General features: G+C 69.2%; 4 protein-coding genes across 6 annotated transcripts; all 4 read right to left on the reverse strand.

The window, feature by feature from the left end:
• Positions 1-2,267: 2,267 nt before the first annotated feature.
• Positions 2,268-7,381, reverse strand: AK1 (adenylate kinase 1). The gene is made up of 7 exons (XM_084494255.1): positions 7,302-7,381; positions 5,436-5,475; positions 4,121-4,156; positions 3,358-3,521; positions 3,138-3,254; positions 2,658-2,849; positions 2,268-2,505 (listed from the first exon to the last, which is right to left on the reverse strand). Exons 2-7 carry the CDS (start codon positions 5,443-5,445, stop codon positions 2,440-2,442), a joined length of 585 nt encoding a protein of 194 aa, XP_084350381.1. The 5' UTR covers positions 5,446-5,475; positions 7,302-7,381; the 3' UTR covers positions 2,268-2,439.
• A 345-nt stretch (positions 7,382-7,726) lies between these two features.
• On the reverse strand, positions 7,727-12,427 carry ST6GALNAC6 (ST6 N-acetylgalactosaminide alpha-2,6-sialyltransferase 6). Of its 2 annotated transcripts, none has more exons than XM_084493636.1 (7): positions 12,313-12,427; positions 11,311-11,460; positions 10,568-10,632; positions 9,852-10,031; positions 9,334-9,731; positions 9,038-9,145; positions 7,727-8,944 (listed from the first exon to the last, which is right to left on the reverse strand). In XM_084493636.1, exons 3-7 carry the CDS (start codon positions 10,580-10,582, stop codon positions 8,755-8,757), a joined length of 891 nt encoding a protein of 296 aa, XP_084349762.1. In that variant the 5' UTR covers positions 10,583-10,632; positions 11,311-11,460; positions 12,313-12,427; the 3' UTR covers positions 7,727-8,754. The 2 variants fall into 2 exon arrangements, with proteins under 2 accessions (XP_084349762.1, XP_084349763.1); XM_084493637.1 differs by having other exon boundaries at positions 12,369-12,414.
• A 785-nt stretch (positions 12,428-13,212) lies between these two features.
• On the reverse strand, positions 13,213-15,925 carry ST6GALNAC4 (ST6 N-acetylgalactosaminide alpha-2,6-sialyltransferase 4). Of its 2 annotated transcripts, none has more exons than XM_084494249.1 (6): positions 15,778-15,925; positions 15,363-15,448; positions 14,751-14,927; positions 14,208-14,620; positions 13,982-14,089; positions 13,213-13,902 (listed from the first exon to the last, which is right to left on the reverse strand). In XM_084494249.1, the coding sequence occupies exons 2-6, from the start codon at positions 15,372-15,374 to the stop codon at positions 13,713-13,715; spliced, it is 900 nt and encodes a 299-aa protein (XP_084350375.1). In that variant the 5' UTR covers positions 15,375-15,448; positions 15,778-15,925; the 3' UTR covers positions 13,213-13,712. The 2 variants fall into 2 exon arrangements, with proteins under 2 accessions (XP_084350375.1, XP_084350376.1); XM_084494250.1 differs by having other exon boundaries at positions 15,363-15,459; positions 15,778-15,856.
• A 2,286-nt stretch (positions 15,926-18,211) lies between these two features.
• PIP5KL1 (phosphatidylinositol-4-phosphate 5-kinase like 1) lies at positions 18,212-21,114 on the reverse strand. Its single transcript, XM_084494244.1, has 10 exons — positions 21,000-21,114; positions 20,482-20,561; positions 20,153-20,344; positions 20,023-20,073; positions 19,806-19,954; positions 19,573-19,697; positions 19,367-19,493; positions 18,801-18,898; positions 18,603-18,729; positions 18,212-18,527 (listed from the first exon to the last, which is right to left on the reverse strand). The coding sequence occupies exons 2-10, from the start codon at positions 20,482-20,484 to the stop codon at positions 18,257-18,259; spliced, it is 1,143 nt and encodes a 380-aa protein (XP_084350370.1). The 5' UTR covers positions 20,485-20,561; positions 21,000-21,114; the 3' UTR covers positions 18,212-18,256.
• Positions 21,115-21,202: the final 88 nt, after the last annotated feature.

The raw sequence follows: 21,202 nt of genomic DNA on the forward strand, positions 1-21,202 counted from the left end.
GGAGCCAAGGCAGGGGTCGGGGTGCCAAGGCACGGTGCGCCCCCCTCCCTAAATACCCCCTCCCCAAAGTTTAGGGGACACACAGCAGCACAGCCTGCCCCGTGCGGTGCTGAAGGGGGGGCTGCCCCATGTACTGAGGGCAGGAGCTGCCCCACTGCGATGGGGACAAGGGCAGCCCCGTGGTGTCCCGGCGTGGGCAGGGTGCCCCATGGCACGGAGAGTCCCAGGGCTCTGGACACCCACCCCGGGGCTGCTGGTGGCTGGGGGGACACCGTGTGGCACTGCTGCCTGCCCCCTCTGCACCATGGCCAGGCCACAGCCGGGATGTCCCCAGTGTTGGGATGTCCCCGCTGGGCGGGCAGGTTTGGGGTTTGGGGCCCGTCTAGGACAGCCCCGTCCTGGGTCCCAGCAAAGCGACACCGAGGCAGGAGCTGGAGGGGAGCGGGGTGGCTGCGGGGACAAGGGGACATCGGGGGAACAAGAGGGCCAAGGGGGACTCCTGCCCCGTCCCTCCTGCCTGTGCCAGGGCCAGGTCCCCGGGGTGGCCCCGCACCGCTCCGTGACGATGGGCAGGGGGCCGGGGGGTGACACCCGGCGGGGCAGGCGGCGAGGTCTGTCCCCAGCGGCCACCAGGTCCCCGGGGTGAGCAGCAGCTGCCTCCCACGACAGCGCACTGCCACCTCCTGGGGACCGCGGGGACGGGGACAGGGCCCGGAGCTGGCAGCGCTGCGCCCCTGTCCCCAGCAGGGCCTTCGGTGGTGGCCCCCAGGGCAGGGTGACAGAGCCGGGGGTGGCTGTGCGGGGTGGCCACAGCCCCTGGCACCATCCCCCTGCAGTTTACGGGGAGTTCAGAGGCTCCCCAGCCAGGGCAAAGCCACCAAAAATCACCCAAAGTGACCAGTGGGGAGGCAGGGCCCCCCCCAGCCCCACCGCCCCGCTCACCACATGGGGAAACTGAGGCAGGCTGACCCCACACCCCCATAGGGACAGGGACAACGAGGGCAGGTGGCTCCCCCAGCTCCTCCAGCGTGGCTTTGGGACTACTCAGCATCCCAAATCTGCTGTCCCCTCGCCCCCAGCAGCACGAGGGGGGGGCTCAGCTGTGCTGGCAGTGCCCCAGCGCCGGCCGGATGGCCGCATCCTTCCCGCCCCGCCGCCCGCAGCGCCCCGGCCCCGCTGTGCTCGTGGCTGCTTCACCCCCGGGCACCCGGCTGACGTCCGAGCCTGGCGAGCTCGGGAGTTCTGTCGGGTTTGTTTTGTTTTCTTTCTTTTTTTTTTCTTTTTTTTTTTTCTTTTTTTTTCTTGGGGGATTTTTGTCGTCCCCCACCCCCCCCCGCCTTCCCCGCTCGCTTCCTTCCTCCGCACCGTCCCGGCGGCCTCGCCTGCCCCCGAGCCGCTGCCCGCCCCAAGGCCCCGCGGCTGAGTTGTGATTTATGATTTATGATTTTTATGATTTATGGCAGCCCCAAAGCTCACGGCCACGGCTCTGCCGCCTCCTTCCTGCGCCACGGCCGGGAAAACCACGGCACTGCCACGGGGCTGGGCAAAGTGACACCGAGCACGGCCTGGGGGCAGCTTTGGGGAGCCCCCTGTCCCCGTTCCACGTCCCCATGCCAGCATCCCAAATATTCAGGGCTGGGGGGCTGCGATTGAGCCCCCTGAAGACCCCCACCCTGTCCCTACCCTGGTGGCCGGGCTCAGGGGGGGTGTCCCCAGCGTGTCCTTTGCTCAGGGTGCACCCAGGGCATCGCGGTGGCACCGATATCCCCGGTGCCACCCCAACACCTTTTGCCACAGCTGCCCGCAGCCCCCACGTACCCCAAAACACACCGGGGGGCAGGAGCAGCGAGGAGACACCGAGGCTGGCACGTGCACGGGGTGAAAGTGATGGAAACCCCATCCCCAGGGAGGCAGAGGCAGGACGTGGGCCAGACGCTGCCCCCTTCCCCAGGGGCTCGGCGGGCAGAACGGGGTCAAGGTGAGTGGGACTGGCCCCGGCACGGGGTCACGGGCCCCCCACAGCCCGGCGGCAGCCGGGAAGCCGGGGCGAGCGGCCGGGATGCTCCCTCCCTTCCTCCGAGCATCCCACGTGCGGGATAAACACCCGCTTCCTGCCCTAATCAGCTCCAGAGGCGGGCGGGGGGCTCGGGGGGCTCGGAGAGGGGAAAAAAAAAAAAAACACAACAACAACAAAAAAGCAACAAACCAAAAATCTCTGGAAAGAAAAACTCATTTCCTCCGACAGAAGAAAAAGATAAAGTCTGGGCTCATTAAAGCGAACTTTACTGGGGAGAGACGGGAAAGAGCCAAACACAATGTCCTTGAAATTTCCTTCGCGCGGCTCTGTCCACGAAAACAGGATGAGGGCTCTTCCGCTGTCTCTGCCGGCGCGCGCGGAGGGGGGGGCGCGGGGCGGGGGGCGCGGGGCGGCCGGCACGGCTACAGGCTGTCGAGGTAGGAGCAGACCTGCTGGAAAACCTCGTCCACGCTGCCCTCGGCGTTGAGCTGCAGGGAGGGGTTAGGGGGGCGCCGGCTCCTCCAAGCCCCTTTTTGGGGCGATTTGGTGGGTCCCAAGCCAGCTGGGGGAACCCTAACCCTATATCAGCCCCCTTACCCCCAAGGTGTTGATTCCTTCCCCCCTCGTGGGTCCTGCTCACCTGGCGGACGATGCCCCTGCTCTTGTAGAAGGTGATGACGGGCTCCGTGGCCTTGTAGTAGGTCTCCAGGCGCTTCTTGATGGTCTCCTCGTTGTCGTCCACCCGCCCGCTGGTCTCGCCCCGCTTCAGCAGGCGCTTCACCATCGTCTCCTTCCCCGCGTCCACGTAGAGCAGCAGCGTGGGGGCGGCGATCTGCGGGGACAGGGGGGCTGGCACCGCGCGGGCTTGGCACGAGGGTGTCCCCGTGCCACCCCGTGCCACCCCGTGCCACCCCGTGCCACCCTCCACCTGGGTCTGGGCACCCCAGGGACACCAAATCCTGGCTCTGCGCCACCACAGCCACCCCCCGTTATCCCTGAGGACGCCCCGGAGTGATGTGTCCCCCCCCCGATGGCAGCTCAGCCCCCCGTTGGGATGGGATCTGCTCCCACCAGCTCCACGCAGCCCTCGGGGGCACCCCGCGGCCTCACCAGCCCTCACCTTCTTCTCGAACTCCTCGCCCTGCTTCACCTCGCGGGGGTAGCCATCGATGAGGAAACCCTTGGACACGTCGGCTTTGGCCACCATGGCGTCCCGCAGCATGTCCAGCACCGTGTCCTGGGGACGGGGCACGGACACCTCGTGGGGCCGCGCGCCCACCCCGTCCCCACGGCCACACGGGGAGGGGGACAAACACCACGGCGGGCACGCGCGGACTCACCAGGGGCACCAGCTCGCCCTTCTCCATGATGGCCTGCAGCTTCTTGCCCCGCTCCGAGCCCGAGCTGACCTCAGCCCGGAGCAGGTCCCCGGTGGAGAGGTGGGTGTACCCGTACTTCTGCACGATCTTCTCGCATTGCGTCCCCTTCCCCGAGCCGGGGCCACCTGCAAGCGGTGGCAGTGCCCCAGCGCACAGCAGGGAGCTGGGGGGCAGGCGGGGGAAGGGGCACGGAGCCACCAGAGTCCCCAGAGCCTGGGGAGAAAGGGGACGGGGTCCCCGAGCCCAGCACCAGGTGGATGGAGAGAGCTGCTCCTGGTGGGGGCTGGGGGATGGCGGTGCTTGGGGTGGCACGGGCTGCTGGCGGGGGTAATTGGCACCTGGGCATCGCCACCCTGATGGCACCCAGGACATCATGACCCCATCAACACCACAGGTATTGTCATCCTGATGGCACCCGTGACACCAGGACCCCATCAGCACCTGGGCATTTCCACCCCGATGGCACCCAGGACATCACGACTCCGTCAGCACCCAGGTAGCGCCACCCCGATGGCACCCAGGACACCAGGACCCCATCAGCACCTGGGCATCCCCACCCCATCCCCACCCCATCCCCACCCGCGGCATCACCCCCAGAAGCATCCCATCGCGTCCCATCAGGCGCTGCCACCCTGCTGGTGGTCCCCAGCACCCCCCCGGTGGCCTCGAGGACCCCCTGCCCCACCTCGACCCCGCCAGCCGCAGGACCCGGCCGCCCACTTACCCACCACAAAGATGATCTTGTGGTGCTTGAGCTTTTCTGGGGGGAAAAAATAAATAAATAAAAAATCAACCTAAAAGCCAAAAGGGCACCGTCGAACGAGCCGTCCCCAGCAGCAAGGCTGAGCCCCCCAGCGGGGGGACCGACCCCTGCCCACCCCGGGGTGCGAAGCGGCCACGCGTGCCTCTTGTCCCCGTCACCTGAGGGGTCTGGGACATCGGGGCTGGCCGGGCTGGTGCACAGGGACCCCATGGAGCTCAGCCACAGGGCTCAGCCCTGGGCCTGGAACCCACCCCGGCACCCCGGAGATGCTCATTGTCCTCAGTGTCTGGGTGGGGACCTGCAGGGCTCCCCGGGGGGGGCACATCCATCCCTGTGGCCAGATCCGGGTCCTGCCCTTGGCACGGGTGCCTCGAGGGCTTGGTGTGACCCCCAGCAGCCCCTAAACCCCCCCCCGGGGACTGATTGTCCCCAAAAGCGGTGCCTGGGGCAGGCAGCTGGGGAGCAGGGGCCGGGTGCCAGCACCTCACGGAGCCCCCCCAGCCTGCGGGACATGGGGGGGTCCCCTCAGGGTGCCCCCCACCTGCAGGATCCGGCTTGGAGGGGAGCTAAAAATACCGGTGAGCCCGGCACAGCTCCCCCCAGCCCGGCCGTCTGAAATTTCAGCCCCTCCAGCACCCGGGGAAGGAGCCAAGAGGGTGGGGAAAGGGGGGGCAGGAGATGGGGGGCGCAGGGGGGGCGAAGGGATTGGGGTTGGGAAGAGGCCCCAAGGGGATCTGGGTGGACGCAAGGGGGAGGCAGAGGGGATGGACACGGGAGGAGAAGGCAGGGGATGGACACAAGGGGGGGACAGAGGGGGTGGAAGCGAAGTGGGACAGGGAATCGGATACCGGGGGACGGGGGAGGGAGGGAAAGGGGACACGGGGGGGCACGGGGAGCGGGTGCGAGGGGGGCAGAGGGGGTGGATACGAGGGCACAGGGGGCAGATGCAAAAGATGGGGTGCGTAAAGGGGACCCAGGGGATGGACACGGGGTGGGGACACTGGGGGTGGACGCAAAGGGGTCCGGGGGGTTGGGTAAAAGAGGGACGGGGGGGACAGGGGTGGCACAAGGGGGCACGGGGGATGGGAACGAGGGGATGGGAACAAGGGGATGAGGACAAGGGGATGGGGACAAGGGGACACGGGATGGCCGAAAGGGGACATGGGATGGCCCAAGGGGGACGCAGGGGATCGGGCACAGGGGGACAGCTGCCAAGGGGCCAGAAGCAGAGGGGACAAAGGAGCTGGCCGCAGGGACAGCAGAGCAGGGCACTCACCTGTCGACATGCTGCCGGCGGGGCGGAGGAGAGCTTCGGGCTGCGGGGACGGAGAGAGGAGAGGAGAGGAGAGGAGAGGGGAGGGGAGCAGTGAGCGGCTCGGCGGGGACGGGGGGGTCCCCAGGGCCAGGGCTGCGCGGGGTGTTACTGGGACAACAGCTCTCCCTTCCCTCCCCTATGGGACGCAGCAGGTCCCCAGCCGAGCGCTGGGGGACTCGTGGTGGTGAGGCAGAAGCCGCCCTGCCCCTCAGTTTGGCCCTAAAACCTATAAAATTTATCAGATGTATCCGGCAGGCACGGCGCTGCCTGGATTTCGTGGCTTGAGGAGCTGGGGAGCTCGGCTCCCGCGGCCATCGCCTACCTGGCTGCCGGCGGTGACACGGGGTGACACGGGGTGACGTGGGGTGTCACGGGGTGTTACGGGGTGGCATTACCTGCGCCTCCCTGCCCTGACCACATCCCCGTGCCCGCGGTGACACACGGCCCTGGGATGCCGCTGACGGCGGCAGCGCCTCCACTGCTCCAGCTCCCCACGTGCCGGAGGGGAGGCTTTAGGGGATGGTTTTGGGGGGCCAGCCCGCTCTCACTCCCCAGAGGTGGGGGATTGCTGTAGGATTGCTGTAGGATTGCTGTAGGATTGCTGCACCCCCAGGTCCCTGCTGTGGGTTTGGGCTCCCTGCCCGCACCCTGCCGCCCCGCGTCACCCCGCGCTCCCCAAACCGGCCAGACCGGGGCCAGGGGCCCTGCGCTGCCGCCCCGCTCGTGTTACAGCAGGGAAAGGGCAGGGGCTAAGAATGGACGGGCTGAAACCTGCACCGGGACACGGCCCCCCCCGTGCCATGGGGCCGAACCCCGCCGTGTCCCCACGGGGTGGCCGGGAGGGTGCGGGGACCCGTGGGGGACACGGGTATGGGGGCAGCGGGGTGCCCGGGAGAAGCTGTGGTGTGGTGTGCTCCCGTCAGGAGCTCCAACAGCCCCCAGACCCCGTCCCACCCCCCTTTTTTCCCCCCACCTCAACTCAGCACCCAGCACCCCTGCGGTAACCCAGCCCCCCCAGCAGCACCCCGTGCCATGCCCGTTGGTGGCACAGCCCAGGAGCAGCAGCGAGACCCCCAAACCCCCCCGTGGGATGTCCCCCCCCAGCATCCCATAAAATGCCCCCCAGCACCCTGTGCAATAGTGTTACCCCCTGCCATGCCCCCCCAGCACCCCAAGCAATGCCCCAACCCCTGTGCAATGCCCCCAGCACCCCATACAGCACCCCACAAACACCCCACACAATGCCCCCCCCAAGCACCCCATGCCATAGTGCAGCACCTGCCATAGCCCCCCAGCACCCCACAAAGCACCCCCCAAGCACCCCATAAAATGCCCCCCCCAGCACCTTGTGCAATGTACCCCCACCAAGCACCCCGTGCAATAGTGCAGCAGCCCCTGCCATGCCCCCCCAGCACCCCATATAACACCCCCCCACCCCATATAATCCCCCCCACCCCATATAACACCCCCCCACCCCATATAATCCCCCCCACCCCATACACCCCCCCCTAGCCCCTCTATCTCCCCCCTTGGTGCTCCCAGCGCTGCCCCGCTCCCACCCCCCCAGCACTACCCCCACAACCCCACCCCCCCCATCCCCATCCCATCCCCCTTAAATCCCTTACAGTGCGGGGGGGCTCACCCCAAATCCCCCCCCAGGAGCCCCCCGCGCAGCACCTACCCGAACGCCCTCCCCAAGGTCACCGTGGGGAGGGGGAGCCGAGGGGGGGGCACGCAGGGGTGGGTGAGGGCCGGGGTGGCGAAGGCCTGCAGGGCTCGGGGGGGGGTTTAGGATGCTGGGGGGGGGCTGGGGGGGCTGGCACTGACCTGTGGGGCCGGGAGCTGTGGGGCGGGCAGCTGCCTGCTCGGGTACCGCTAGCTGGATATAATGCAGCGAGGAGCATGCCGGGAGCGGGCAGCGGGGGGGGGCACACACAGGCTGGGGGGGGGGGGAAAACCACTGCTGCCTGCCCGCAGCCCCCCCCCCAGCACCGCGCAGGGGGTTGCGGGGGGCTCCATGGGGTCCCAAGGGGCTGGGGGTCCTGCGCACTGCTGGGTATCCTGGGGGGACCCCCCCGCTACCCCCCCCCAAATAAATAAATAAATAAATTTATTTTTTTTTTCCCTCCCCAGGATCAGCCCCAAAACGTGGGGGGGCTCCCGAAGGGCCCCATTCTCACCCCCCCCTCTCAAATTTCCCACCCCAAAAGCTAGCGCCCGGCCCCCCAAAAAACGCAGCCTGGAGTCAGGGCCCAAGGCAACAGACTGCAGCAAGGTTTATTCTGTACAAATCACTACAAAACGCGGGGTGACCCCCCCATGGGGCTGAGCACCCCCCCCCGGGGGTAACCCTGACAGCACAGGGGGCGTGCATCCCCCCTCCGCCCCCCCCCCACTGCCACGGCCCCAGGGAAACTGAGGCACGGCGCCGCGCTCTGCTGGAGCTCAGCACCCAAACACGCCACTTGGAGGGATTTTCCCCCAATTTTCCACCACCGGGAGATAAATAACAGCCCCCCCCCAAGACTGCTGTCCCCCCCCCACCACCACGCACTCAGTTTGGGAAGGGAAAACGAGTACAGACAGCGGGACAAGGAGGTGGGGGGGGAGAAAAAAGAGAAAAACCCAAGCCCCCAGATTCCCGTTGTGCCGATAGAAAAGGTTTTGGCAGTGTGCCCCCCCCCGCAGCGAGCACGGGGCCGGGGGTTTTGGGGTGGGCACCCCGTGGGTGGATCCTTACCTGGGTGGCAGGGCAAGGCCCCCCCTCTGGGGGCAACGCCACCGAAAACGTCAGGATTTGTGCCGGGGGGGCTGGGGCTGGCAGTGCAGGGGATGGCAGAGGGGAGTGAAACGGGGAGGGGGTCCCCAAAATTTTGCCGTGAAAGCAATGCAGCCCCTACGGTGCCCCCGGAGCGCCCCAGGGTGTGCTTGCAGGGCGGTGGGCTGTGAGACAACCGGCGAGGTTTGTTTGGAGCTGGGTCTGTGCAGGATTTAACCCCCATGCGGTGTCCCCACGGCTCCCCTGCCTGCTGTCCCATGGGAGGGGACACGCCACCCCAAAACCCTTCACACCACGGGCACGTGGAGCCCTTGGGCACAGCGGTGGCAGGCGGTCCTCGACAGCTCCAGCAGCCCCAGGGCGCACGGCGTGGCCTGGACCCCATCCCATGGAGACCCCATCCCATGGAGACCCCATCCCATGGAGACCCCATCCCATGGAGACCCCATCCCATGGAGATCCCATTCCTGTCCCCAAGGGTCCCCGCTCGGCGCGGCCGCCCTAGGGCCATGCGGGGTGGGAGAAGGTGATGTTGTAGAGGCCGGCCCAGCTGGCGAAGACGCGCTTCTCGGTGATGAAGCGGTGGTGGTTGCCCCGGCGGCTGCGCTCGTTGTGGATGTAGGTGGTGCACTCGTCGGGGCCCTTGGGCTCGTAGTAGTGGTAGGCCATGCGGCGGGGCTGCGGCCGCCGGCTGCGGGCAGAGAGCGGGCTGAGCCCCCCGGGGATGGGATTTGGGGTTTGGGGGTTTGTGTGTGTGGGGGGGGTGAAGGGGGACACACCGTACCTGCAGTAGTTGGGGGGCACCATGCCGTAGACGTGGATGGTGTCGCACAGCTCCACCGCGATCACCATGGTGAACCAGCCCGTGCTGAGCCACGAGCGCGACTTCTCCCTGGGGCACGGCGCGGGGGAGAAACGGGGCCACGATGAAGACACAGCAACCCCCCAAATCCCCCTGAATCCCCCAAATCCCCCCAGCCTGACACCGCAGCCAACCCCACGGAGCAGCCCCGGGAGCCGGCCCTGCCTTTTGTCCCCACCAACGGAGGGGACAAGGTGCCAGGGGAGGCCCCGAGGTACCTGTCCTTCCCCGTCTCCCCCCGGAACAGCTCATCCAGCTGCTTCATGCGGCCGGGGGACACGACGTAGGCCGTCATGTTGGGGAAGGAGGCTCCGACGCGCTGGATGATCTTCAGCAGGCTCTTCTGCATCTTGGCGGGCGGCCCCCAGAAGATGAGGACGGTCTCCGGGGTCTTGTTGACGAACTCCTGGGGCCGCTTCAGCACGCGGTAGACGCTGGAGTGGGCCACCACGCGGAACGTGGTCTTGTTGCCCACGTCCGCCTCGTAGCCCGTGGTGGGGGCGTCGTTCATGCGGATGGCGCACTCGGCCTGGTCGATCTCGGCGCCCAGGCGGCTGCCCAGGAGGTGGCTGGAGCTGGTGACGATGACGCACTGGTGGCAGTGGGTGCTCAGGCTCTGGGGACGACCGGCGGGGTCAGAGGGGGAATTTTTTGGCGTCCCAGCGACGGGGACGGTGCTGCTGGGCGTCACCACGGGGCAGCGAGCGCCCGCCGGGATGTCCCAACCCCGCCGTACCTTGTTCCCGGAGACGGGCAGGTACCCGCTGCTCACCCCCCATCGCCGCAGGTCGGGGGGCCGGCGGGCTCGGCCCCGCAGGGTGCCATAGGGGAAGACCTCGGTCCCGTTGTTGGAGCTGTAGATGATCAGCAGCATGAGCAGGGCAAAGAGGACCACGAAGACGGCGGCGCGCTGGCTCTGCGGGCGGGGGGAGAGTGTCAGGTGCCGGCTCCCAGAAGGGGATGGAGATGGGAGAACCCCCGGGGTGCCGGCGCCCCGACACGCTCATCCCTCGCCAGCTGTGGGTTTAGGAGGAGCTGCCCCCGCACAGTGCTGCAGAGCCCTCCCCTGGCCACACTCTGCTGCTTCCAGATATTAAAGAACACCCAAGGCCGTGGGGAGGCACCAAGCGGCATGGTGCTGCGAGGGGGGCAGCGAGGAGACACAGGGATGGGGATGGGGATGGGGACGGGGACATCTCTCCCTTTCCCCTCTCGGCCACGTGCCACTCCCCAACCCCCTCTGGATAACAGAATAACAGGAGGATGGAGGAGGAACATGTTTGCTGCTGTGAATAATGCTCCGAGAGGCAGGAGAGCTGCCAGGAAGGTCCCAGGCCGGGGCAGCCCCTGCTTGGCACTGGCATGGCCGCCCCAATCCCAGCCCCGTAGGCTGGTTTTTAGGGGGGCTCCACGGACCCCCAGGGGATGCCCAGCACTGTGCCCGGCTCTCACCGTGCTGCCGCTCATGTCTCCCGGCCGGCCTCAGTGCGCAGCGATCGCTGGCGTCCTGCGAGCACCTGCAAGGCACGCGGTCACCCCAAAAAGCACCACAACGGGGGGACCGTCCCCAAAACCAGCCGCACGTGATGGGCTGATCCCCAAACCGGGCTGAGCTCTGTGCAGGATGGATTATCCCAGCGCCGCTGGGGCGAAAGCCACACGATTCAACGCCGGATCAGCCCCCCCCTGCCTAAGGTGAGCGGGATCTCCCAGCTGAATCCCATTAAAACGGCCACAGGGTGGGTGCACCCAGGGATGCCCGCCCTGCGGGGGACCCGTTTTTCTCCCCCCTCGCCCTGCCCTGATTAATATTTGGAAGTCCTCCACCGTGAGTCACCGCCTAGTACTCAAGAGCAATTAGAAATAGAAAAAAAAAACCATGAAGCCTCTTTACTGACTGCCTTGGGAGGAGCCGGGATGGAAAATTACATAGCAGCTGGTGTTTAACCCTCCGGGGGGGCCTCGAAGGGCTTTCAGGGCTGGTGTCGCTGCCCAGGAAGGTGCCAACGGCTGGGGAATGGCCACGTTTTATGGTGCCCCCACCCCGTGGAGAGGGGTCGGTGCCAGGAGCTCCCATCCCCGCACGGGGCAGGGCACGGCACAGCGCGGGACGCAGGTGCCAGGGGTGGGGGTGCCAGCTCCGGGCCCCCCTTTTGGGTTTTGCTGCGGGTGACCCCAGCACGGGGGTCCCTTACCTGGCCCAGGGCGTTCATCTGCAGCGGGTGGGGAGCGGTGCCGGGGGGGCCTCGTCCGCCTCCTCCTCCCCGCGCGCCCCCCGAGCTGCGGGGTGCTGCCGGGCCCCTCCAGCCGGCGCCAGGGCCATGGTGGCACCGGGGGTCACATCGCTGCCGTGCCGGGGAAGCGCTGAGCCAGCCCGGCTCCCCACGCTGCCAGCCGCCCCCAAATCCACCCCCACCCCCCCCCCGATGCAAACCCGCCCACAGCTCCGGCGCGCAGCCCCTGCCGCCCCCCCGTGTCACCCCGCTATGCCAGCCCTCCCTGCGCCCCCGCATTTTTGTGCTCTGCCAGGCAAATCCTCCCCCAGCCCTGCATGCAGCCCCCCCTGGTACCCGGGATGAAGCCCCCCTCTTCCTGGGATGCAATCCCCTGGATCCCAGAATGCAATCCCCTGGTTCCTGGGATGCAGCCCCCCCAGTTCCCGGGATGCAACCCCCCAGTTCCCATGAAACAGCCCCCCCAGTACCCGGGCAGCAGCTCTGCCAGCTCCCAGGATGCAACCCCCCCTGTTCCTGGGGTGCAATCCCCCGGTTCCCAGGTTGCAAACCCCCCAGGTTCCCAGGATGCAACCCCCCTGTTCCTGGAACGCAGCCCCCCCGTTCCCAGGATGCAGCCCCACAGATTCCCAGGGTGCAGCCCCCCCGGTACCCGCGATGCAGCCCCCCATTCTCCCGGGATGCAGCCCCCCGGTTCCCATGATGCAGCCCCAATTCTCGGGACGCACCCCCCCTTGTTCCCAGAACGCAGCCTCCCCTTTCCGTCATGCAACCCCCCCGGTGCCCGGGAATCCCCTATAACCCCCCCTTCCCTCCCACCCCCCCGGCAGCCCCCGTTGCATTTCCCAGGCAGGCCGGGGCCCGGAGCCACCCGAGCCCGGTGCGCGCTGCCCCCCGCCTTGGCCGTGCCCGTGCAGCGCCCCCTTTTCCCCCCCCCCATCCCGGTGCCAGCCCCGCACCCACCGACCGGCGGACAGCCCCACAGCCCCACGGACAGCCCCACGGACAGCCCCACGGACAGCCCGCTCCGCTGCGCACTGCGCCGCCGCCGCCGCCGCTGCTGCGCGCTCCCGGGGCTCGCCGGCCGCGCGCGCGCGCGCACACGCTGCCCGGGGCGGGGACGCGCTGGGGGGGGATCCAAGCACCGCCCGCCCCGATGGGGCGCGCATGGGGTGCACCGGGGGGGCGTGGGTGGCTGGGGGTGCCCCTGGGTGCGCGGGTGCCTGTGGGTGCGCGGCATTTATGGGGTGGCGCAGCACCGTGCCCCCTCGGCACCCCACTGATTTTGTGGGGGCTGCGAGGTCCTGATGCGGCACGGAGCCCACGGACCCACTCGGGGCCATCCCCGGGGTTTTTGGCTCCGCTGTGGAGTGGGGCCGAGGAGCTCCCCGGCTTCTCCTGCAAATGCCGTGTGTGGGGAGCTGCGCTGCCAAAACCCCCCGGAACAGCCCCAAAGCGGCAGGCGCTGGCTGAAACGGGAGCGAACGCGACCCCAGCCCAGCACCCCACAGCTCTGCCGCCCTGCTCACCGCCCCGTCCGTCCCAGGAGCCGTTCATCAGCGCCCCACACGCCGTGCCTGCAGCTCGCCCCCTCTCTCCGGGCACACAGCCACATCAGGGCCGGCTCCTGTCCCATAGCACCGCCGCCCCCGCGTCCCAAATAACCCCTTCCAGTGCCCTGCTCCATGTTGGGCCCTGCTCTAACCCTGAGCATCAAATCCCCGTTGTATTTGTAGCCCAGCAGGGTACGAGGAACCAGCAGCCCCCAGCTGCCCCCCTGTCCCCCCCTGCTCCCGTCCCCACGCGCCCGCCACCCGCGCACCTCCGGCTCCTGTCACCGCCGCGGCCGCAGCGCGGGGCCCGTGGAATTAGGAAGGCTTTAATGGAGTTTGCTTTGGTCTCGGTCCAAGGGCACTTGTGACAAGGCAACTCAGAGCTCCCAGGGCACGTGGCCCCGGGCTGGGGGGCAGGAGGCACGCGGAGCCCTGCCCCGGGGGCAGTCTGGGGACAGTCTGGGCCCATTCCCTGTGCCCCACATGCGGCACCAGGTCCCACGGCACTGGGGCTCCATCCTGGGCCAAGGCAGCAGCTGGAGGGGGCTGAGTTTCCCCTCCTCACATCACCAAACGCTGAATCCCACAGCAAGCATCCATCTGGTGGTGCCGGCGAGGTCCCCTTGTGTCCAAGGCAGCTTGGTGCCTGCAGCTGGGGGGGGGGCTCAGCGGGTCCAGCCCCGTCCCCAATGTGCTTGTACGGGGTGGGGGTCCCCCCGCTGCCACCCACACACCCACCAGACCTGGGGGTACAGCAAAGAGGCCTCCGACCACGGCACGGGCAGGGCTGAGGCAGCCACGGCGCCGCTCCTAGCCGCCCGCCCACGACGGGTGGGTGAAGACGATGTCCCTCCTCTTGGCCCAGCGGGAGAAGATGGCTTTCTCGGTGATGAAGCGGTGCCCGGCGCGGGGCGCCCGCTCGTGCACCAGGTACATCCTGCACTCGTCCAGCCGGCCCTTCTCGAAGTAGTGGTAAGGCACGCTCGTGTGGTTCTTCTCCCTGGCGGCGCAGGGAGGAAGCTGAGCGGGATGCGGCCCCCCCGCTGCCCGGCGCCGCCAGCAGCCCCCCGGCCCCGCACCTGCAGTAGCTGTCGCTGACCATGCCGAAGACGCGGATGCGCTCGCACAGCTCCATGGCCAGGATCATGGTGAACCAGCCCGTGCTCAGGAAGGAGCCCGACTTCACCCTGCAATGCACAGGCGGCCACGCTGGAGGACGGACGGGTGGGTGGGCAGACGGATGGACACCCAGCAGGGGCTCGGCCAGAGCAGGGGGCTCAGCGCCCCCGGGGGAGTCCGTGGTACCTGTTCTTCCCCGTCTCGTTCTGGAAGACGTCGTCGCAGTAGGCCATCTTCTCCTCGGTCAGGGTGTAGATCTGCAGGCGCGGGTATGTCTCCATCACCTTCAGCAGCGCCCGGTAGGTGGGGCCCCCTTTCTCCCGGCTCATCTTTTTGGAGGGCCCCCAGATGACGTAGACGGTCTCCTGGGACTGCTGGAAGAAGTAGGGCTGGTTCCTCAGCAGCAGCGGGACGCTGGTGTGCGACACCACGCGGACGGTGCTCCGCGCCCCCACGTCCTCCTCGTAGCCGGCGGTGGGCGCGTGGTTCATGCGCAGCACGCACTCCTGCCCGTCGATGGCCTGCCCCAGGCGCGAGCCCAGCATCTGCCCCGAGCTGGAGACGACGGCGCAGCGGTGGCACGGCGCTCGCCGCAGCGGCTGCGGGGACACGCGCCGTCAGCACGGCCCCCTCCGGGTGCCAGCACTTCCCCCATTTTCCCCCAGAAAGGGGGAAACTGAGGCATTGGGGGAACGGTGGTTGGGCTGTCCCCTCCCCGTCCCCACGCACCTGCCCGTCAGGGACGCGGCTGTACCCCTGGAAGCTGAGCACGGCGGGCGCAGCGTACACGGGGCCGTCCCAGCGCTGCGCCGCTCGGCAGCAGGGCCGCAGGCAGGCGAGGGAGCAGAGCAGGACGTAGAGCACGGAGACGGCGGCCACGCACACCAGGGCGAGGAAGAAGCGGAGCTGGAAGCAGAGCGGGGATGGTTCTCCAGGCCCAGGCTACGTGAGCCGGCCCCGTGTGGGGTGCCCGGGGAGGCAGCGGGACGCCTCGCGGCAAAACCGGCCTCTCGGGGGGAGGACGCACGGGCTCGGGCACTCGCTGGGGTGGGGACGAGGAGCCGCCGGTGCCTGCGCGTGACTCACTTCCTGCACGCAGCCAGACCCACGCGCTGCATGGCTGCGAGCCGTGGGGCTGAGCTCCCCAAATCGTGCCAGGCTCGGGCCCCTGCTCCCGCTCCGGGGTCCAGGGGGGTGCCGAGAGCCCAGTGGGGCGGCCGGGCAGGGCCCTGCCCCAGTGCCCCAGTGCCCCAGCGTGGGGTTTGGGGCGAGCAGCCCCGTGATGCCCGCGGGCTCGCCCCGGCCCCGTAGCCCCCCGCTCCCAGCACCCCGGGTACTCACCAGTGTCCTCATCCTGCAGGGTGAGGGCAGCCGGCGGGGGTCCCGCGGGGGCAGCCGGCGTTACCTGGGGGGTCGCGGCGCACAGCCTGCACGCAGGCTGGGGTCAGTGGGGTGGGGAGGGGGGAAAGGAAGGGGGCTGGTGCCTGGTTGCCCCCCATCACGGCTGGAGACCCCACTGGGACCCCCCGGCACCCCAACACCCCCCTCCCCGCGCTCATGCCCCCCCCCCCATGCCCAGAACCTCCCCCATCCCCGGGACGTTCCCCTTGGACCAAGACCCCCACCGACCCCCCAGGACCCTCCCCTCTACTATCACCTCCCCAAACCCAGCTCCCACCCCCCCATCCCATAACCGCTTCCTCCTCCCCCCCCACCGGGGCTGGGAGCGCAGCCCAGGCCCCGGCCCCCCCCTCACCGAGCCGGGAGCCCCCGCGGGGGCTGCAGCGGGAGCGGGGGTGCCGCTGCCCGGCCCCCGGGACCACCGCCGGGCCCCGCATCCCCGCTGCACCGGGCTGCGCTGCCCCGAGCCGGGCTGGCGGCGCCGCGCCGGGGCGGAGCGGAGCCGAGCGGGCACTGCCGGGACCGCCCCCGCGGGGGGAGCCTCGGCATCGCGCCCCGCCGCCCCGCTCCCGGGAACGGCCCCTGCACCAGCCCCGGGACCGTCCTGGTGCGCCCTGGTACCAGCCCCGGGACCGGCCCCGGTATCAGCCCCGGGACCCTCCCGGTGCGCCCTGGTGCCAGCCCCGGGACCGTCCTGGTGCCTTGGTTCGAGCCCCGGTATCAGCCCCGGTGCGCCCCGGTCCGAGCCCCGGTCCCCTCCCGGTGCACCCCAGCCCCGGTCCCGGTCTCGTCCCGGTGCGCCCCGGCCCCGAGCCGCCCCCCGCAGCCCCCGGAGCCGCCCCCAGCCCCCGGCAGCGCTCCCGTGCGCCCCCCGAGCGCTCGCCCATGCACCAGCCCCCGGGGCAGAGCCGGTACCGGCCCCGGTCCCCGTCCACCCCCTGCGCCCCGGCCCCCAGCCCGCGTCCCCCGGGTCCGACAGAGCCAGGACGGGCACCGTCCCCTGTCCCCAGTCTTCTGCCCCCTCCTGCGGTGCCCTCCCAGCCCTCTCCCCAGCCTGGGGGTCCCTGCAGCCCCCCACCCCCGGTCCCTCCACGTCCCCAAGCCCCGCTCTCACCCCCGTGCCCCCCAGCCCGGAGCGGCTCACTGCACTCAGGGGCAGCAGCACTGCCCCGGGGGGTATTTGGGGAGCGGGGCTGGGGCAGGTTGGCCTCTTGGTGCCCCCGTCCTGGCCGATGGCTTCGGGGGGCCACCTGCCACCCACCTGCCCGTCCCTGCAGCCCCTGGCACCGGGGCCAAGGCGCAGAGCACCTGCAGGAACCTCCTGCTCACGGCTGCCAGACGCACCTTGCATTTGTTTTTCCAAGCAGATGACACGGAAATAAGAGAAACAACCTCTGTACTGGGGCTGCGTGCCAGGGGGTGGGAGCCGGGGAGCTGCAGGGGGGGCTCTGGGAGCAGAGCCCAGAGGCTGCCCAGTGCCAGAGGGAAGCCAGTGCCGGGCACCCCAAAAGGGACCTGCTGCTGGTGGTCAGAGCTGGGCCGTGAGCGGTGCTGGGTGGGCCTCGGGGAGAGCAGAGTGAAGGAAGGGAGAGAACTGCTGGGCAAAGGCAGCTGGGGGAGAGAGGGCTGAGATGCAAGGAACAGCCCTGCAGCCAGCGCGTCAGCACAGGAGGAGGCAGGAGTGGGGCAGGAGGAGGGCAGGAGCTGCCCCGCAGCCCATGGAGGAGCCCACGCAGCAGCAGGAGGCCTGTGGGGCCTCGTGCTGGAGCCGTGCGCTGTCCTTAGCGCAGCCCTTGAGCTCTGTCCTTGTATCTTCTCCCCCAGTTTGAGGTGTTGGGCTGAACACACCACCTCGAAGCTGGTTCCCCCATCCCAACAGGCTTCAGCAGGGATGGAAGAGGAGGTGACGGTGGCACAGGACACCACGTCTGCACAGGGGACCCCATCCACCAGCCCTCCCGTGATGGACTGGAGCACCCACTCACCCTTGGACATCCCACGCCAGCCAAGAACGGCTCCCAAATGGCCGTGGATTTTTTTCAATCCTTCAGCTCGCTCGGAGGTGGCTGCGTGCCTCAGGGCCATGGTTTGGGCTGCCCTGCCTCGCGGCAGCAGCCCCACGGGGAGGGTTTGGGTTTTCTCCACCGTGTTTCCGCCGCCTTCTCCTGCCCAACCTGCCCAGGCTGCAGGCAACAGCACGCGGGGTGGCCCCGCAGCACCTCGGCAGGGAAATGTGGGGTGTTTCCACTGCGCACAGGCTGTGCTGGATGCAGGGTATGAGACCCCATGCCAATTTGGGGAGTGCTGGGGGGGGCACGGCGTGAGTGGGGCCGGATCCTGCACAGGGACAGGGACATTGGCCCACGGGGGGTGTCCTGAAAGGGGAAGGGCACAATGGGGCAAGGGGCTGCACCCAGAAACAGCCCCCTGGGGTGGGGAGACCCCGCTGCCCCCCGAGAGAGGCTGCGAGGGGGGAAACTGAGGCACAAAGCGTGGTGCTGAGGGCACCTGGAGCCGCACGGGGCACACCCAGCGCCCTGACCTTCAGCCTGGGCTGGAGCACGGCCACCTCGTGGTGCCGCCGGCTGCTCCCCAGGGTTATTTTTAGGGCCGCTGCCCTTTGCAGCCCGGCATTCCCCGCTTATCCCATGGGGAGCCGAACACCCCAGGGCGGGCACAGAGCCCCACGAGGCTCAGCCTGGGACAGGGACAGGGCAGCATTTCTGGGGACACTTCTGGGCGGGCAAGGGGGTGGTGTCCACATCCCAAATAATAAATCTCCGCTCAGCTTCTGGCACAGGAATGGGTTTTTAGGCAAGCCCCGAGCGCGGCCGTCACTCGCTGTGCGCTTCCACCCACCGGCACAGCCGCCGGGCGTAGGCAGCGGGGGGCACGGTGGAGAAGGACCCATCCCGGTAGCGGATCCTCTTCCAGAGGTGCTCGAGGCGCCAGCGGAAGGTGTAGGTGCTGAAGAGATCCACCAGCCCCACCGAGTAGCGCCGCTGCGGCCCGTCGATGCAGTGCAGGGGGTCGCTGCCGCCGGGCAGCGGGCGCTGGTTCTGGCTTGGCCCTGAGCCCTGGAGGACGTGGCACGGCACCGGGGACCTGCGGGGAGGCGGGCAGGGGGCTCAGTCCCCCCAAAAAACAAAACAGGGGGTCCCCTCGCCGGGCAGCACTCACCGTGCCGTGAGCCCGTCGGGGAGCAGGGGCCGCACGGCCAGCAGCAGGCTGTAATCCAGCACCCGCAGCTCCTCCAGGAAGCGGCTGTCCAGCTCCAGCTGCCGCAGCAGCCACGGCCGCTGGGAGCCTGCGGCACAAGGGGCAGCCTCAGCCCCCCCCGGGCCTCACCGTGTCCCCCCCGTGCCCCCCACGCCTTACCCAGCACGAGGGACTTGCCCTCAAAGTTGAGGTCTTTCAGCACCACGGCGCTCGCGGGCTCGGCCCAGCGGTCCACGCGGCAGCCCTTGATGTCGTACCTGGGGGGGGGCAGCGGCTCCGTGCCCACCCCACCCCACAGCCAGGCTGGCATGGGGGGGATGGCCCCGGACAGACGGACACCGGGCACCAAGGATGGATGGACAGCACTTCACCAGGACAGACAGACACCGCGTCCCCCAGGAGAGACGCACCAGGCACCAAGGGTAGGTGGACACCGTGTTCCCAAGGATGGACACACACCGCGTCCCCCAGACAGACAGACAGACACCAGGCACCACGGACAGACGGACACCACGTTCCCCAGGACACACGGACACCACGCGCCAAGGGCAGGCGCCAAACAGAACCTGGCTTTGCCAGGACAGACGGACATCGAATGTGCTGGGACAACAGGACACAGCCACCCCCAGGACGGACAGACAGACGTGGGCAGCGTGCAGCAGACGGACCCCAGGCCCGGCAGGACAGACAGACGGACGCCCCAGCCCTGCCCTTCCCCGACTCACCTCTCAAGGATCCCCTCGTCGGGGAAGAAGACGCTCAGTGTGACGGTGAAGTAGTGCTGGGGACAGGGCAGGGCTGCGGCGGGGGCACCTGCCCTGCTCCGGCGGGGCACGACGATGCTGTGGGCACCTGGGGCGAGCGCCGTGAGGCCATGGGCACCCCCCAAATCCCCCCCTGGGATCCCCAATTCCCCCCCGGCCGCCCTCACCCAGCAGGCGGACGAGCAGCGAGTGCGGGAACGCCTCGAGGTGCCGCAGGTAGCGGGGCAGGTTGGCGAGCAGGAAGCGCATCTCCTGCTTGGTCTGCGTCTTCAGGAAGAAGCGTTTGTCCTGCCTGCGGCGGGCGAGACGTGCCTGGGGGGCACCGGGGGCGGCCGGGAACCCTGGGGGCACCCGCAGCACCCCGCACCCCGCTGCAGGGGGACGCCCCGGCGCCGCTCACGTCAGGAAGAAGCGGGCTTTGCTCTTGGAGTTGCTGACGAACTGGAAGTACCGCGAGCTCAGCGCCGCCTGGTACAGCTCCTCCGGCAGCCCCAGCGCGCGCCGCAGGCGGGTGAAGGCCGGCCCGGCGTAGGTGAGCAGCTCGAAGCCCTGCGGTGGCACGCGGTGAGCCGCGGCACGGCCGGGGGGGGACGCGGGGGCAACCCCGCAGCTCCTACCTCGTGCGGCTGCCTCAGCACCGCCGCGCAGTCGCCGTCGCAGGGGGTGTCCTAGGGGGGGACGCACGGGGTGAGGGGGTCTCCGGGGGGGAAGTGTGGGACCCCCAGTGGGTGCCGGGGGGGTGCTCACCGCGGGCGGGTGGTCAATGGCAGCCTGGGTGGCAGCGCGGAGCCCTGCGCGCAGGCGGCAGGTGAGGAGGTAGAATTGGTGCTCGGGGCCGATCTCGAAGAGGCCGAGTTTGTGCTGGTGGGGGGTCCGCGGGGACAGACGGAGCCCCCCGGCACGTGGGCGGCTCGCTGGGGTCCCTCCTATCACAGCAGCCTGGGGGGGGAACGGGGTGCCCATGGTGGCTGCGGGGATGGGGTGAGGGGGTCCCGGCCCCTTCCAGCTCACTCCTGCCAGCCCCAAGCCCCCCGTGCTCCCACCCCGCTGCCCTCCCCAGCCCAGGGACCGCTCACCATGGCCCCCAGCAGCGTCACTGTCCCCTCGCTGTCCCAGCAGCCAGCTCCCTGCCATCAGAGCCCCACGGCTGGGGGACCTGTGGGCGGCAGGACGAGGACACGCGGTGTGAGCAGTGCACGGGGCCTGCAGTGGGGCAGGGGCCACGTGGGGGTGAGGACCAGGGGCAGATCCACACCCCTGGGGCAACCCAGCCCTCACCAGCACTGGCCACCCAGGCAGGGGTGGTTCAGGGGGCACCGCCCGGCACCGTGTGCGTGCATTCTGTGTCCCCAGAGCCCCTTCCACGGGGCAGGGCCCCTGCGGGACAGCGCCCCGGGGAAGGCTCTGCCCTGGAGGTGTCCCAGGAAGGAGCAGCACCAGCCCAGAGCTGCCAACAGGCACAACCTGATGCCTTCCCCTTGTTGTCTCCAGCCCCCCAAGCCCAAATTCATCTCCCCGAGGCAGGAGATGAGGCTGGAGCTGCACCCCCACACGCAGCACGGGAGGAGGACGAAGGTGGAGACCCTGCAGACACCTTTAGTGGGTGGATGCGGTTCCCCCCACAGAGGTGCAGCCAAATGCTCCCTCTGTGAGCCAGGGCACGGCCACGGCCTCAGCTGGATGCTGCAGGAGGAGGTGGGGACTGTCCCTGGGAGCCCGGCCTCACCAGGGGGCTCTTCTGAGACACCAGAGCCCCACAGCACCACCGTGAGCCCTTCCAGCAGGCAAAGGGAGCAC

The sequence above is a fragment of the Aythya ferina genome, assembly GCF_964211825.1.
Source record: "Aythya ferina genome assembly, chromosome: 20".
Taxonomy (NCBI): domain Eukaryota; kingdom Metazoa; phylum Chordata; class Aves; order Anseriformes; family Anatidae; genus Aythya; species Aythya ferina.